This window comes from Acomys minous (genome assembly GCF_964271855.1).
Source record: "Acomys minous genome assembly, chromosome: 9".
Lineage (NCBI taxonomy): Eukaryota > Metazoa > Chordata > Mammalia > Rodentia > Muridae > Acomys > Acomys minous.
Genome location: NC_140490.1, coordinates 89,071,727 through 89,088,896, shown reverse-complemented (window position 1 = coordinate 89,088,896; position 17,170 = coordinate 89,071,727). Strand labels below are relative to the sequence as shown.

At 48.1% G+C, this 17,170-nt stretch overlaps 1 protein-coding gene across 5 annotated transcripts in view; it reads right to left on the bottom strand.

Moving 5' to 3' along the window:
* Nucleotides 1–16,089, bottom strand: part of APPL2 (adaptor protein, phosphotyrosine interacting with PH domain and leucine zipper 2) — a 59,314-nt gene extending 43,225 nt beyond the window's left edge. For 2 of the 5 annotated variants that reach the window (XM_084796291.1, XM_084796293.1), the window contains exon 1: nt 16,071–16,089. Coding sequence is in view for 3 of the 5 variants with exons in the window: in XM_084796290.1 (XP_084652416.1) it covers nt 5,446–5,499 (54 nt within the window). In the remaining 2 variants the exon portion in view is untranslated. Of the gene's footprint in view, nt 1–5,445; nt 5,617–16,070 lie in introns of those variants that run through there. The other 3 variants (XM_084796290.1, XM_084796289.1, XM_084796292.1) reach the window with 3 other exon arrangements.
* Nucleotides 16,090–17,170: the final 1,081 nt, after the last annotated feature.

Here is a 17,170-nt window from a genome sequence, read left to right as displayed (position 1 = left end):
TCAAGGCCAGCCTGGTCTACAAAGCAAGTCCAGGACAGCCAAGGCTACACAGAGAAATCCTGTCTTGAAAAACAAACAAACAAAAGACAGTCAGCTGATTTTAGGCTGCATCACAGACAATTAAAGCCCCAGGGCTGTGTGGTCACCAGTGAGTTCTCTGTGGTGCCAACCCAGGACACAGGCAGACCAGAGCTGATTCCCTTTGACTATCTTACTTTTTCTCTCTCACTCACGGCAACTCTCAAGAGAATTACATCAGGGTATCTTGCCTTGTTTTAATTTCTGGCCACTGGATTTAAGTAGACCGTGATCACCCTTGGCAAAAATGCTCAGCTACAGAGGGACTGCTTTGCTACACGTCATCGGCATCCATCCTGCTCAAATGTATGGACAGGAATGTTCTGACATATACAAAACGAATGAGGGTCACGGAAGGCATGCCTGCTGCTCTAAGTCTCACAGAAAGGCCCAACACGGCTGGGTACCATTTGCAAAGGCAGTAACATCAATCCGTGGCACACAGGCATACGCACACCTGACACGTGCTACACACTCCTCAGAGCGGCTCAGCTGAGGAGCTGTTTGCATTCTCATTTTCAGGAGCCGTTTGCATTCTCATTTTTAGGCACATGCACACAAAAGGTCAGAGAGGCTGAATAAAGCCCAGTGTGACAGCGGCAGGCTCATGGTCTGACTCCATCCTTTTCTACTATCCAACGTCCTCAGGAACCTCTGCAGCCAGCCAGACAAGACCAAGCACTCTGTGGGCCTGGCCGCAGCCCCATGGCATTCCTTTACCTTAAGAGTAAACATCCGGGTGTTACCTAATCAAATAGCCCTCACATTCTTAACAGCACACAACTGTGTAAGTGACCAATTTCTTTTCTTTTTCCCTAGACAGGGTTTCTCTGTGTAGCCTTGGCTGTCCTAGACTCGCTTTGTAGACCAGGCTGGCCTCGAACTCACAGCAATCCGCCTGCCACTAGCCTCCTGAGTGCTGGGATTAAAGGCGTGCGCCACCACGCCCAGCCTGTGACCAATTTCAATAGCTCACATAACCTGTTTCTTTAAAAAATCTAAGTTAGACAAAGATTTTTATCTCCCCCGAAATCTGGTGGGTGGGCAGAGAAACATCTTAACAGACCCAAGTCTACCGGATGGAAAAATGTGCTGCGCACAGAGCTATGGAACAAGCTGTCTCCACAATGAAGCCACACAGAACCGCCCGGCGTGTCTGGAGGCATCTCACTGGGATAAAGAAAGGGTGGATTGCTGGGGAGGACGGTTCCCAGCTAAGGCCACTGCATGACCTCAGAACCAAGTGCTTTCATTTCTGTTTCCGTTATGCCAACTTCCAAAGCCAAGCACAAAGCAGGGCACCAAAAAAAAACAAAAAACAAAAAACAAAAAACAAAACACACACACACACACACACACACACACACACACACACAAACAAAGAAAAAGAAGAAGAAGAAGAAGAACTGTACCCCGCCCCCCACACACACACTCCTCCACTCCCCAAATCGGGAAATCGTACCGCACACAGGAGGAGAGCACTCCTCCATAGACGGTTGCAGATGCGTGGCCTAGGCTCAGAGCTGTGTTCTCTGTTCCTATCTATTACAGCAGGATGCACACAGTCCTGGAACAGCGGCTTATCTGGCCCAGGAACAGAGCGTGAGCCAGTCAAGGGCAAGCAATGCCTATCTAGTCTACGGTCATGTTTCCAGCAGCTAACGGAGCCTGGCCAGCAGGGCCAGGGCTGCTCTCGCAGCAGAGCTCGGCAGGAGGACCAGATGCACACGCGCTAGTTTTGCAACGCAACGCGCAGCCCTCCCTGCATTGCTGGAGAAGAGGAAATGAAGAGTTGTGTCTGCGTCCGGGTCGACCTCTGCTCAGCACTTCGTGGGGCACACTCAAGTTCAAACACAAAGGCTTGTGTGTTCATTTAGTTAAGTCCTGGGTCACCAGGTTACCCGTGCAATCCTCATAGCTCTCCTGCCTCCAACAAGAAGAAACAAACAGCTCGTGGGTTCTCAGTATCTTTCTTTCCCCCTCTTTGTGAATCGGTATGTAGGGCCAGGAGAAAGCCAGGTGCTAGGTAACAGGGCTAACTTAAACAGTACCTCAAGGCTGAGGAGGCAACTCAGTGGGAGAGTGCGTGCCTAGCTAGCATCAGAAGGCCTGGCTTCAAAATCCTGTACCATAAAAGCAAAACCCTTTATTCCGGCTGCCTAGGTTTCTTTACAGTCCACAGTTAATTTCTCTGCCCCTCCTTCATCGTTCGAGAAGGCCTGTAGGAAAAGAGTGAGCTTGTGAATAAAATACATTTAGAACGGTGCCCGCCACATACCGTGTAGGATGCAGACCAGGCATGTTCAATCCGTAACCCAAGAGAGGCACGAATGCAACGCCACACAAAATCATAAGCGTTCTGCTCTGGTTTGTTTTTTCGAGGCAGGGTTTCTGTGTAGCCTTGGGTGTCCTAGACTCACTTTGTAGACCAGGCTGGCCTCAAACTCACAGTGATCCACCTGCCTCTGCCTCCCGAGTGCTGGGATTAAAGGCGTGTGCCACCACGCCCGGCCTCATAAGCGTTCTTAAAACACTCAGATTTTATTTATTTATTTATTTGCAACGTCTTTGGAGATGATAACGTAGCCCAGAGAAGCCAATAGGTTGGAAAATCCTGAATTCTGGGTATTTGCTTCTGTGTTTTGTTTTTCATTCTCTCACATAAAATAAAAGGAACAGTTTCAATTCTAGGCAGTTCCACGCCTCTGGATCTTCTGAGAGTAAAGCTGCAATTGGGCATATGCTACATAGAGACTGGTGACAGTCACACTCTGAGGCCTGTGAAAGACTCCTAAAGCCAGCTTCTATCCCACTCAGCAGCCGCGCAGGCTCAACAGCAGTGACTAATTCCCTGCAGGTGGCTCAGTGGGTAAAGGCACCTGTCACCAAGTCTGATGACCTGCAATTAATTCATCCTTGGAACCGACTCGGGGGAAGGAGAGAACTGACTTCTGCCAACAGTCCTCTGACCTCCACCTATGCACGCCCACGCCCGCACCCACGCGCATCTACAGCAAGGGTCAGGAAACGTCACGGAAGTGGGCAGATGAAAGATGAGGTGGGGTGTTGCAAAATGCGGTCTTCTTCGAGACAAAGCATGGCCCTTCTGCCTGTGAACTCACAGCAGTGTGTGTGATCACCTATGTAAGACAACGCCAATTGGCATTCCGGCAGGGAACGGAGGCACCCAGAGGCCCTGCCCTTAGCAGAGCAGCCATGGCTGGGGATGGCTTCTGGGAAGGGAGAGCCAGTTTTCTTTGGGGGTGTGGCTGCTGGGAGGTTGTCCTGGCTCCACTGGACGGTCCCACACCCATGCGTATGAGGAAGGCACTAATTAGATTTTGTGTGTTCCTGCAGAGGGAGGTGGGGGAGGAGGATAGGAAAATGGGTGGGGGAACATGTTGGGGGTGTGTCTGGAGCAAGGGGCTGGGGAGGTGACATGATAAAGATACACTGTTTGAGTATATGATATTATTAAAGAATAAAAAAACCTAAAAAATAAAGGCAACAAAAAGAAACGACTAAATAAAATAAAATAAAATAAAAAATTAAAAAAAAGAAACGACTGAGTTACATAAGGGATTTACAACTCTGCAGGGATGCCAACTATCTAATAATAAACCTTTATTAAAGAAAAAAGTTTGGTTTTTTTGTTTTTTTTGGTTTTGGTTTTTGCGAGACAGGGTTTCTCTGTGTAGCCTTGGCTGTCCTGGACTCTCTTTGTAGACCAAGCTGGCCTCAAACTCACAGCGACCCGCCTGCCTCTGCCTCCCGAGTGCTGGGATTAAAGGCGTGCGCCACCACGCCTGGCTGAAAAAAGTTTTTAAAACTAAAAAAAAAAAAAAAAAAAAAAAGAATGCCAGATAGGACTAACAATGCCTCTAAACATCTTTTTACCCCCTTTCACACACAAGCTCAAAGTTGTAAAGTCATATAGATGGGATATAATTTTAAGCTGTCCCACCACTTTCAAGGCCATCTGCCATATAGTCCTTGTTTTCTGTAGAGTTTCTGTGGATGAGAAAACGGCTGTAAGCGTTAGGCCAGGATTGCAGCCCAGGTCTCCAGTGTCTCTCACAGCGTGTGCGGTTCAGGAGCGATGCACACTCATTTGAGACCCTAGAGCCCTAGACCATGTTCTGACTGTGTGGAGAGCCTGGCTCAGCCACCATCATCAGTGGCTGGGAAAACAATCTAACTTTGACCTTCAGTGTCCCCCACATGCAAAGCAAATGGAAATCCCTATTCATAGCCATGATGGTGATGACTCCTATTCCCTCATATTCAGATGCCAACAACAGGTAGAGAGGATGGTTGAAATGCTTTTCAACACAGGCTGCGGTCCAACCCAAACACCTGACATCCAGAGCTGCATAAAAGAGGCCTTTGAAAAGTTAGCACAATAGATGCCAATCTTTTCTTTTCTTGAATTGAATTGAATCAATACAAAATAGACTGGGCATGACAACCCGTGCCTGTAATCCCGGCACTCAAGATGGAAGTTCAGGGCTAACCTGGTCTACACAGCAAGTTTTCAGGCCAGTTATGGCTACACTGTAAGACCTTGTATCAAAAAATAATAATAACAATAATAATGGGTAATGCTAACCACAGCTTACTTACACACCCTTACTTGTCTACAGGGCAGTCACAAAGAACTGAGCACAAGACACTGGTGCACACAGCCCTTTTGATTTCCTCTGAGAGGTTCAGATATGTGGGTAAGCGCATCAGAGTTCCATATGGACGTACAATTCACTTAGAAGGAAAAAAAGAAGGAACCAAAAAGGAGAGGAGAAACCGTGAAGAACAGCTTAATCCTTTCTAACTTTTCAGAGACAGAGACACTAGGAAATAAAGGTATTTATTTAAATAAGCCAGAGATGGTTTGCCTAAAAAGCTAGAAAGGGAGCAGAAGGCGCCTTAAAGAGAACAGCAGATCCCTGGAGAAAGGCGTGCTGAATTCTGAACCAATGTCACTCGGCACTATCTACCGGCCAGTTTTCACTCCCCGAGCTCAAACGACTGGATTCACATCTCCGGGATGCTAATGAACTCTTCCCGCCCGCCCCCCGCCCGCCCCGACCCCAAACTCCACCCCGTGGCACAAAAGAAACAAATGTTTTAATTATCTCTTCACCAGTGGAAAAAGTACTGGGCAATGGATCCGGCTTTTCTCTGCTTCCCATACTGGCCCCCTGCATTCACTAGGTCTGGTGGAATCGTTAGTTCCAGCAGTGTCCGTGTGAATAGCGCTGACGTCTTCTGCCCGAGACACTGAAAACTTACTTGTACCCTCCCTGTGAGGGAACTAGTACTATCCGACAGCGATTAGCCCGACCTCCCCGGGGACCTCCCCGGCCGTACCTGAGGGCTGTCCTGCAGCGCGTCCTCCAGCAGGAGCTTGTCCACGGCGGGCATGGCGCGGCGGTGAGGGGGCGCGGGACGCGAGGCAGGGGACACTCGGCGATCCTGGCACAGGCGGCTTTGCTCCGAGCCCGCGCCTGCCCAGTGCCCGCGGCCCGCCCCTCAGCCCGGCCCCCCTTAGCCCGGCCCCCCGGCGCCCGGATCAACAGGAAGTGTGGCGAATTCACGGCCGACACCGGAAATATAGCGAGTGCCTGCAGGACACCGGAAGTGTGGCGAGTACGCTTCCGCCTGGCCCGGGGCAATTTGGACCCTGCGGCTAGCTCAGTGGTTGGGAAGTTCCGGCTCGAGACTGCCCTCCCCTGTACTCCAGGCGGAACTCCGGGTGGGAAGATAAGTTTTTATCTTCCTGCGGTTCTGCAGATTGCTTTTTCTGTGTGGGAGGAGATTAGAGTGAAAAGATTTTGCGGCTGTTCTCTGGTCGCGCTCGCTCTCTCTCTCTCTCTCTCTCTCTCTCTCTCTCTCTCTCTCTCTCTCTCTCTCTCTCTCTCTCTCTCACACACACACACACATGGGCACGCGCACGCACACACACACACACTTTAAAATAAAACAAAACAATAAAATTATAGTGTGTGTAGTTTAGAAGACAATTTAATTTGTGAGAGAGTTTTCTCCTTCTAACCACGAAGGTTCTGGAAGTTAAACTCAGGTCTCAGGCTTGGCAGTAAGTGCCGTTAACCATTGAGCCACCTGTCCAGCTTCTGGCCTATTTTTAAAATCCCAGGACAGCCATACATTCAAACAGCTCAGAGCAGAGATACTGTGTGTGTGTGTGTGTGTGTGTGTGTGTGTGTGTGTGTGTGTGTGTGTGTGTGTGTGTGTGTATCCCTGTGATATTTAGATCACTGCTGCCTGATTTGGGCCATATAATTAGGCCTCATCCTCCTGGTTCGTTATGGCTTGCCATTTTGGAGAATCTCATAATGAAATTGTCAAGATTAGAAGGGATAGATAATGTGGTTCTGTGATGTCATTTAAAAGCGTGAAAAAGGACACCAGCGCGTGAAATAATTTAGTTAGGGCCATGCGATGCAGGCTGGAAGAAGAAGAAAAAGTCATCTAGAAGATCAAAAGGGGAATTTGACATATATTAAAGGCAAGAAGCCAGGCATGGTGGCGCACACCTTTAATCCCAGCACTTGGGAGGCAGAGGCAGGCGGATCGTTGTGAGTTCGAGGCCAGCCTGGTCTACAGAGTGAGTCTAGGACAAGAGTTTCATTTGACTGACAGATAAAATCAGTAATATCACCAAAATCAGCAGCAGGAGTACGACATTGCACAAATTCCACATCACATATTGGGGTAACCATGTGAACGATGAGTGCAGATTGTGAAATCAGTAGGAGCAGGGGTTGCCAGCGAGGGGCTATTTAGATTGGGTGAGCCCTTGGCATCGGATGCAGGACTGGCTTGTTACTTGAGGTGGGCTGATGTGCCCTGACAGTGGATGGCACCACCCCCTGGGCTCAAGTCCCCGGACTGCATAAAAGAGACAGGAGCTGAACAGCAGCATTTTGTTACTTCCTGCTTCCTGCCTGTAGATACAATACAAGTAGCTGCTTCAAGCTCCTGCCTCCAGAGACGATAGACTGTACCCCAAAACCCTTAGCCCAAATAAACCTGCCCTCCTTGTACCCCAAAACCCTTAACCCAAGTAAACCTGCTCTCCCTGTACCCCAAAACCCTTAACCCAAATAAACCCACTCTCCCTGTACCTCAAAACCCTTAACTCAAATAAACCTGCCCTCCCTGTACCCCAAAACCCTTAACTCAAATAAACCTATCCTCCCTGTACCCCAAAACTCTTAACCCAAATAAACCTGTCTTCCCTTAAGTTGCTTTTGTCAAGGCATCATATCACCAGAGTAGTAAAGGTGACGAAGACACACATACCCCCCCCCCAATTCCATAAGAACATCTGTGTTTCAAACTCCGCTGAAAGCAAATTCCAATGACATCATTCCCTTGGTTCTGGCCTGAGCTATTTATGTCTTCTGTCTAGAATCTTCTCCCGCATCTCCACTTCCATATTTGTTCTTCTTTTCAGGTGAAATCATGCCCACACCATGCTTCTTCCTTTTTCTTTGGTTTTTCTCCCAAATACTGTTCAAGCAACTTTCATACAATCTTCCAAATTCTCTCCCATTCAAAACTGCCTTCTTCAAGGCCAGACTGAGGCTCTCCCTTTTTTCTGATTGTAAAGAATAGTACATGATATGGTCAGCACCAAGGGAAGAAGTGTGTACCCTTTCATTAGAAAAGAGGCATTTGCTGGGCAGTGGTGTTGCACACCTTTAATCCCAGCATAGGAACCAGAGGCAGGGGGATCTTCGGGTTCAAGACTAGCCTGATTATAGAGTGAGTTCCAGGACTGCAAGAGCTACACAGAGAAACTCTGTCTTGGAAACCAATAAATAGAGCGAGAGGTGGTGGCACACGCCTTTAATCCCAGCACTCAGGAGGCAGAGGCAGGTGGATCACTGTGAGTTCGAGGCCAGCCTGGTCTACAAAGTGAGTCCAGGACAGCCAAGGCTACACAGAGAAACCCTGTCTCGAAAAACAAAAAGAAAACAAAACAAAAAAGAAAGAAAACCAATAAATAAACAAATAAAAATCTATGCCTCTATATAATAAAAAAGAAAGAAAAAAGAATGAATGAAAGAAAATTGTCATTAAAAAAATACAGTTCCCCACAAAACACTTCAAAGGGCTCAGATACTTCATGGGGGGAATATGGGCAACCATATCTTTCATATATCATCTTTTAAATACATTACCTTTTTTTGAATGCCAATATTCAAAATTGTTTAAACCAATTCTTACACAATTTTATTACTTTTCTGCATTTCTTTGCTACATTATGAGCTAAACAGCCTTAATGGGATTTCTTAGTACCAAAGTGCCGTTTATGACATTGTTCCTGAGGGAGAATGCGCCTCAGATTCAAAACAACTAGTTACAAAAGCAAATTCTAGGGAACGTGTTTGCAAATTGATTAAATTCACTTCATTACTTAACTCGAGCAGTCACCCTTTGTAATAGTAACGTTCACTGCTGAGCATTAAATACCCTCCCTGGCTTTGCTGTATGGATCACGTCAGAGGAATTTTGTGGTGGCACACACCTTTAATCCCAGCACTCAGGAGGCAGAGGCAGAGGCAGGTGGATCTCTGTGAGTTCGAGGCCAGCCTGGTCTACAAAGTGAGTCCAGGACAGCCAAGGCTAGACAGACCGTCTTGAGAAGAAAAAAAAAAAGTCAAGTCTTTCTTTAAAGCATTTGTGTCGGTGTGAGGCTGTGGTGAGGTGGGTTTTAGGGTCTTCCAACTGTACCTGGAAGCCTGGACATGTACGAGGTTAGTGACAGCAGCTACAGAGATCCAGAGTTGCTATGGCCGGGTGCAGAGAGGCCCAACTGTCTAGGACTGTCACCTGTCTTTCACTGAAGGTCAGAATGGCATGGGGAACAGAGAGACACAAAAAGCATCCCAAGAGAACACCTGGGGCTTCCAGGGGGTGAGAGAAAATTAGAAACTGTGAAGGCACCTGTTTTGCAGAGTCTGTCTTTCTTTCCGTAGCGGGGCACCTGTTATGGAGGGTCCGTCCTTCCAAGGCAGGGACCCCCTCACTGACATTCGTTCCTGTGTTCGGTGTGAGCTTCTCAGGCCTCTCTTCTGGCACACTCACGGCTGGCCTTTGAATCCATCCCCCACCCCTATGTGAAGAGCACCCCTTCCCGAGCAAAACAGACCTTCTGATCCTTAGTATGCTTCTGCAACACTTGGCTAGATAATTCTAGAACACCAAGAACTTTGCCTTATTTTTTTTTTCTGAGTTCTTGGCTGGCTGGTTCAACTCAGCTGTTCTGGCTCAAACTCCTCTCCCAGCTGACTGATTTCAGTCTGGCTTTTCTCACAGCCTCTGAATTGCTCTGCTTTGCCTCAAACTAACACCAGGAATCTTTTCTAATCTTCTGGCTCCTTTTCATTCTCTGGCTTGTTCTGTCTTCACCTGTGTCTAGCTGGTTCTCTCACTCAGCCTCTCTCTGTACAACTCTCCTGGTAAAGCTGCCTCATGTCTTTCTGTATTGCCCCTGAAGTAGCTTCCCTTTCCTCTCTCTTCTCGTGAGAATTGGGCGTATCGTATTCTGTCAACTCTTTCTCCGATTTGTCACTTTGTCTGCCACTCAATTAGACATCACTTTCAAACATGGGTGCCTCCCTCTACAAACTAACTCTACCTTCATTGTTTGGGATTAAAGGAATGTACCACAATGCCGGGAACTAAGCTTTTCTTTACCTGAAACTTGCTCTATACCAGGCTGGCCTTGAACTCAGGTCTGCTTGCCTCTGTCTCCTGGATTAAAGGCGTGTTTGTGTTCCAGCCGGAGCACACAGACCTAGAAGGTCTTTGGATGAGATCTCTTGCCAGAGCAGGCATGTTCTAAGTTAGCAATCCTCTATGACTAAGAGCATGTGCAAAGGCCCTGGGACATGCTCAGTGTCATGAGAAAAGGCCAGTGTGGCTGGAGTAGAGGGGGAGGGGGAGAAAGGGAGGAGACGATGGAGAAGCACTAGGTCACAGAGGACTGAGTCCAGGCAGGGAGGACTTTGGATGTTATCCTACGTATGTGATAGAAAAATATGAACAGCTGAGTGGGGAGGGCACACTTGCATTATTTCTAAAACTATTAGTGTGTGTGTGTGTGTGTGTGTGTGTGTGTGTGTGTGTGTGTGTGTGTGATCTTTATATTTTAATGACTTTGGAGGGGTTCTGAAGAGGCTATGGGAATTATCCAACTAAGAAGTGACATCCAGAGCCTGGCGTGGTTGTGCACGCCTTTAATCCCAGCACTTGGGAGGCAGAGGCTGGTGGATCGCTGTGAGTTCGAGGCCAGCCTGGTCTGCAGAGTGAGTCCAAGATAGCCAAGGCTACACAGAGAGACCCAGTCTTGAAAAACCAAAAAAAAAAAAAAAAAAGAAGAAGTGACATCCGGGTCATCGTCTGGGATAGTGGAGAAAATAAGGAGAAATTGAAATTTTTGTAGACTTGATGATGCTGGCAGTAAAGTGTGAGAAACAGAAGCTCGGCTGAGAATTGTAGGCAACCACCTGGACAAGCGGGTCGGTGGTGGCATCAACTGTTCTGTGTGCTCCTGCGCACCTGAGACACCTTTTAGATGACCAGTGTCAGGGTATTGTCTGAGTGCTTCAATGCACTCCTCTGCACTTTGGCAGAGAAACTGGGAGTTTACCAACATGCAGCTGGTGTTTAAATCAGGAAGGTGGAAGACATTTCTTAGAGGTTGAATACAGACAAGATGAGGAGGGCTGAACTCCTAGCAAAACCCAGACACACACAAACACACACATACACTCCCTCTCCCTCTCCCTCTCCCTCCCCCCCCTTTCTCTCTCTCTCATAAAGGGTTCCTAAGGAACTGATCCACTGTGTCAAAAGCAGCTAGACGGTCAGCCGGGACTGGCCTGCAGGCTTGTCAATAGGAAGGTCAGCAGAAAGCCAGAGAGGTCAAGAACAAGGGAGGGAAGCCAGATGGGTCCAGAGATGTTCCAGCAAAGGGGAATGGCTGAAGAGGATGAGACTGCACACATAAAAAACAAAGGGAAAGCCGGGCGTGGTGGCGCACGCCTTTGATCTCAGCACTCGGGAGGCAGAGGCAGGTGGATCGCTGTGAGTTCGGGGCCAGCCTGATCTACAAAGTGAGTCCAGGTCAGCCAAGGCTACACAGACAAACCCTGTATCAAAAAACAAACAAACAAACAAACCAAAAAAAGAAAGAAAGAAAAAAGAAAAAGAAAGAAAGAAAGAAAAAGGAAAAAAAACTGGAAAGGTGGTTTTGTTGCTGTAAGCCAGAAGATTTTTTTTTTTTTTTTTTTTTTGGGCAGGGCATAGGGGGTTGGTTGGTTGTTTTTCGAGACAGGGTTTCTCTGTGTAGCCTTGGCTGTCCTAGACTCACTTTGTAGACCAGGCTGGCCTCGAACTCACAGCGATCCGCCTGCCTCTGCCTCCCGAGTGCTGGGATTAAAGGTGTGCACCACCACGCCCGGCAGCCAGGAGATGTTGTAGACCCCAAGCAAGCTGTTTAACCCCTGTGAGCCTCACTTCCCTGCTCTGTGTGACAAAGTGATAATACCAACTCCAGCCTGTTCCACAGGCCCTTGTCTAGGTGCCCTGTATTAACTGGGACTTTGTGCCTACAAATGACAGAAACCCGACTCCAATTAACTTAAAGTTGAGAGGCCGGGAGAGGAGGCTGCATTTCTCAGGCTGTTTGAGTAGTGACAGAAAGAGCTGCTGGGGGTGGGGGGTGGGGGTGGGGTGGGGGGGGATTGAAGGCACCGGAGGAAAAGCGGCAGTTGGGAAGCCAAAGCTGGTGAGTCAGCAAAAGGGGCTGAGGCCCAATCACAACAAGGAGATGGCCTTGGGCGGAGGCAAGGACAGTGTGTGCCAAAGGGACACATGTGACAGTCATTCGGTAGATTAAGCGAGAATGAGGTTCCCGGCTGGGAGCTTTTGTCTTCCCAGTGAGATGAGATCAAGGCTGTGAGCTCTACGCAGTGCTGGTGAGATGTGTGGACCGTGTGCGAGAGGGCGGGGACATAGGCAGGTAAGGTCTAAGAATTAGTGTCCCAGGGCCGGAGAGATGGTTCAGTGGTTAAGAAATACAAATATTACTGGGTGTGGTGGCGCACGCCTTTAATCCCAGCACTCGGGAGGCAGAGGCAGGTGGATTGCTGTGAGTTTGAGAGGCCAGCCTGGTCTACAAAGTGAGTCCAGGACGGCCAAGATAACAGGGAGAAACCCTGTCTCAAAAAGAAGAAGAAGAAGAAGAAGAAGAAGAAGAAGAAGAAGAAGAAGAAGAAGAAGAAGAAGGGAAGGAAGGAAGGAAAAGAAATATTGAGCTTGATTGTGTACAGCAGCACTACTCATGACAGCCAATAGATAAAGAAGAGGTGACATCATGGCATGCCTAGACAGCGGAACACTATTTGACAGCACGCTAAGCGAAAGAAGCCAGACACAAAAGCCCACACATTAGATGAGGCCAACTCTATGGAATGCGCAGCCAGCATAGGCTCCTACTCAGAAATAGAAAGCAGAAGCTGCTCAGTTGGCCAAGGCAGGGGGCGGACAAGTTCAAGGCCTGCTGCCGGAGCTGTAGAATAAGTTCAAGACCCACCTAGCCTACTGAGACCCTGCCAGAAAGATCTAAAAGAGACCAAGGATTCAGCTAAAGAGCGGAGGGGTTGTTGACGCACACACGTGAGATCTGATGTCAAATTATGTGACAGAGCCGCAGGAGAGCCCTTTCAATAATTGGTGCTGGGAAAATGAGATAAGTAAATGCAGAAAAGTAGACCTGGGTATATGTCCTTTATCCTGCATAAAACCTAGCAAAACTGATGCAAGACCTTAACATTAGACCTGAAAAGGTTGTTGGCGTTATTTTTGTTTTCGTAATATCTTTAATGATCATTTGGGAATTTCACATCATGCACCTTGTCACGTGCGCTTTCCAGTCCTCCTGGGTCACTCTTTACCTTTGACCTCCTCCCCCAACACACACACACACAAAAGGAGAAGAAAAAGTAAAAAAAAAAAAAATACACGTCCAGTTGGTGTTACCTATATACTCACTGGAACATGGTCAAATTCCCAGTGGCCAGTCCCTTAAAGAAAACTAAGTCTTTGCCCACCTCACCCCTGTCAGAAGCCCTTGACTATGGAGAGCTACACACTTCAGCATTGTCATCACAAATCTTATGTACTTCTCTTCAATGGCTTCCTGGCTTGGCTGTTACTTTTAGGGGTGGGGTGGAGGTAGGGGTTGTCACTGGAGCCTTCTTTCTCAACTGTGAGTCTGCCTGCGGTCATCCATGTCACTGCAAAAGTAGCTGCTTTTCCCTTTCCAGTCAGTGGGAGAACGGATCCTGGACTTCCACATGGTTTCTGTTGACAGCTTAGAACTCAGTATATGCCGTACAGGTGGCCATACAGGTGGCCGTACAGGACACCAACATAGCCCTCTGCCACCGTACAAGCCGTGAATCATAGCCCTCAGCAACAGCAGCCCATAGACACACCATGGCCTCAGGTGGCAGCATAGGCCACCCACATCAACATGGCCTCTGGCAGCAGCACGGCCCATGGACACAGATACAGCTTTCAGTGGCAGCGTGGACCATGGGCATCAACATGGCCTCAGGTGGCTGCACGGATCCCTCACGGCATCATGGCCCCCAGCGGCATCGTGGCTCACAGACACCAGTGTTAAGAACCTTCTAGAGCTGGGCATGATGGTACACACCTTTAATCCCAGCACTCAGGAGGCAGAGGCAGGTGGATCACTGTGAGTACGAGGCCAGCCTATTTACAAAGCAAGTCCAGGACAGCCAAGGCTACACAGAGAAACTCTGTCTTGAAAAACAAAACAAAAAAAGAACCTTCTGGAAAGGTCTCTCATGGCTCAGGAAATAATTTCAGGAGTTGACAAATGGGATAGATGATAAACTTCTGTATGGCAAAGGAAGCTGTCACCAAGGTGAAGAGACAGGGATGAATGTTTTCCAACCACATATCAGACAGGGAGTTAATATCTCCAGTATATAAAGGATGTCAAAAGCAAAACACCAAAATGCCCAGATTAATCCAATCAGTCAATGGGCTGGAAAACAGACAGTTCTCAAAAGAAGAAACACAAATGGCAAGGATTTGGGAAAGTGTGTGTCCTACTCAGTGTTCTGTCACTGTCAAGAGATGCCGTGACCATAGCAGCTCTTATAAAAGAAAGCATTTCACTGGGGCTGGCTTACAGTTTCAGAGGTTTAATCCATTATCGTCATGACAGGAAGCACGGCAGCACGCAGGCAGACATGTGCTGGAGAAAGAGCTTAGAGTTCTACATCTGTATCTGCAGGCAGCAGAAAAAGACAGGCTCTGGGCTAGACTTGGGGCTTTTTAAAACTTCAAAGCCCACCCTCAGTGACACACTCCCTCCAACAAGGACATGCCTCCTAATGCTTTCAAATGGCGCCGCCCTCTGGTGAGCAGGCATTCCAACCTATAAGACCTGTGAGGGACGTTCTCATTCTAAACCTCCACAGCAGGCGGCATCCTTAGTCATCAAGGAAATGCAAATCAGAAGTGCTCTGAGAGTCTCTCACCCTAGTCAGAATGGCTGCCATGAAGAAGAAGAAGGAGAAGGAGAAGGAGAAGGAGGAGGAGGAGGAGGAGGAGGAGGAGGAGGAGGAGGAGGAGGAGGAGGAGGAGGAGGAGGAGGAGGAGGAAGAAGAAGAAGAAGAAGAAGAAGAAGAAGAAGAAGAAGAAGAAGAAGAAGAAGAAGAGAAAAAGAAAAAGAAAAGAAATCAAAGAGACAATTGTGATAAGGACCTGGGAAAGGAGGAACTGTCATTCACTGCTGGGGGTAGTGTAAACCTGTGCCGCCATTGTGGAAATCAATGTTTAGATTCCTTAAAGCACAGACAATAGACTAGCTTGTGACCCGGCCACACCACTCCCGAGGGCACACCCAATGCCTGTAAGTCAGTATTACCATAGGGACACTTGCACAACAAACGTTTATTGCTGTACTCCTCACAGTAGACAGGAAATAAAACTAGCCCAGGTGCCCATAAACAGACAAGTGGGTAAAGAAAATATGGCGTGTACACACAATGGAACTCAACTCGGCCATAGAGAAAAATGAAAGCATGGCATGTATAGGAAAATAGAGGGTGATGGTTAGCATTGTGCTGAGCAAAAGAGACTAGACTCAGAAGGACCAAGCTATGCTTTCTCTCATGTGCTGAGCCTAGTTTTAAATTTATAACTATGTGTGTGCATGCGTGTGCACGAGTGTGTGTGTATGTGTGAGTGCGTGTGTAGTGAAACTAGACAGGGGACTATGAGAGGAGAGGGATAGATCTTATGGTAGGGGAAGGACACTGGGACACATGTGAAATGAAAGCTGAAGTTCTTTGTGGGGAGGAAGGAGACCCAGCAAGCAGTAGGATGGGGCAGGAAGGGTGGGGAGGGGCAGTGAGGGAGACGGATGAATCAGAACAATGTTTAACGACACAGGAGTGGAAAATGCCATAACGAGGCCCATTACTTCATAGGCTCACTTAAAATATTAAACAACGAAGTGGCAAATTACAACGCTATAAAATCATGATACGCTAATATAAAAGAATTGGGTGTTCTATTACTGGAAAGATAAAAAGGAATAGCAACGTGGGAACAATGGTCCCTGCTGTGGTCAGAACATTTTCCCTTTAGAGTGTCTCTGAGCTAGGCCAACACCATTGTCCTGTTTGCTATACCCGTGTTGACACCTCGCCTGTATCACACACTTGTTCCTGCTCTGTAGATTTGCAGCATCCTAACAACTACAGGAAACATTGCCCAACATGGAAACCATCGCCCTGCAGAAGATAGAGAATAGGAAGAAAGAAGCATTTATGAGAGCCAGAAACAGAGATGGATGGACCAGCATCGTGTGATGGGAAAGGAAGCAGGAGTTAAGGCCCTCCATACGGACTTACTTCAGTGCCAGCCTTTCATGATGGCAGCAGTGGTGGGAGAGTAAACGGGCATCTGGTGCTGATGCTGCGACAGGTGGAGAAATTCTTCAGGAACCCATCGCTACTGAGGAGGAGGGTCAATAGGTCAACCATCACCTGCCCGCTGGAATCTGATGCTGTGGGATGCTCAGACTGCCAACATTACTATGTGGGCTGAGACTGTTGAGTCATCAGTCTGACAGGAGCAATTACCGGCGTCAAAGATGCTAGAATCAAAGAACTGTGAAAGGACACCCAGAGAACAATCAAGCTGCTCCCAGAATGCTGCCCTCACCCCACTGATAGTTGTTATGATTGGAGGAATGCCCCATTGGGTTGTAGAGCGCGTATAGATTATCTTCGATCTTATGTCTGAGTCTCCCATCAAAGGTTGGACCCAACCTTATAATCCAACCTTTCCGATGAGCCCTGCGAGTACATGGTAGTTTTGTTTTGTTTTGTTTTTCTCAATGATGTTTGATGGCAGCTGGGGATGTCCTGTGGGGTTGTCCATGTAGGGAAGAGGTTGGTTTTGATAGGATGCCACCTGGTCAGGTGGGCATCCTATGCCTCCCTCTGGGAGAGGTTCTGATGATAGGAGCCCTCACGGATGAGGTCCTCCTCCTCCTCTTTCTCCTTTTCCTGGCCAAGGCAGTCAGGGTGGTAGAGGAGCTTAGAATCTTGTTCTTCTACTTCTGTTATCACCCACAGGATGATGCCTAAGAGCCTATGGTAGAATAGGATGGCTTACACACTGTTGTGATGGCACGGTTGATTTCTGTATTGATGCCACTTGGGACTGCAATAGCCCCATGGAGCCTGTGGTGGCTTCAGTGAAAATGGCTCCTATAGGCCCATAGGGAGGGACACTACTGGGAGGTGTGGCCTTGTCGGAATAGGTATGGCCTTGTTGGAGGACGTGTGTCACTGGGGGTGGGTTTTGAGGTTTAAAATGCTCAAGCCAGGCCCGGCGTTGCTCTCTCCTCCTGCTGCCTGCTGATGTAGAACTCTCAGCTACCTCTCCGGCGTCATGTCTGTCTGAATGCTGCCACGGCTTCTCGGCCGTGATGATAGTGGACAAA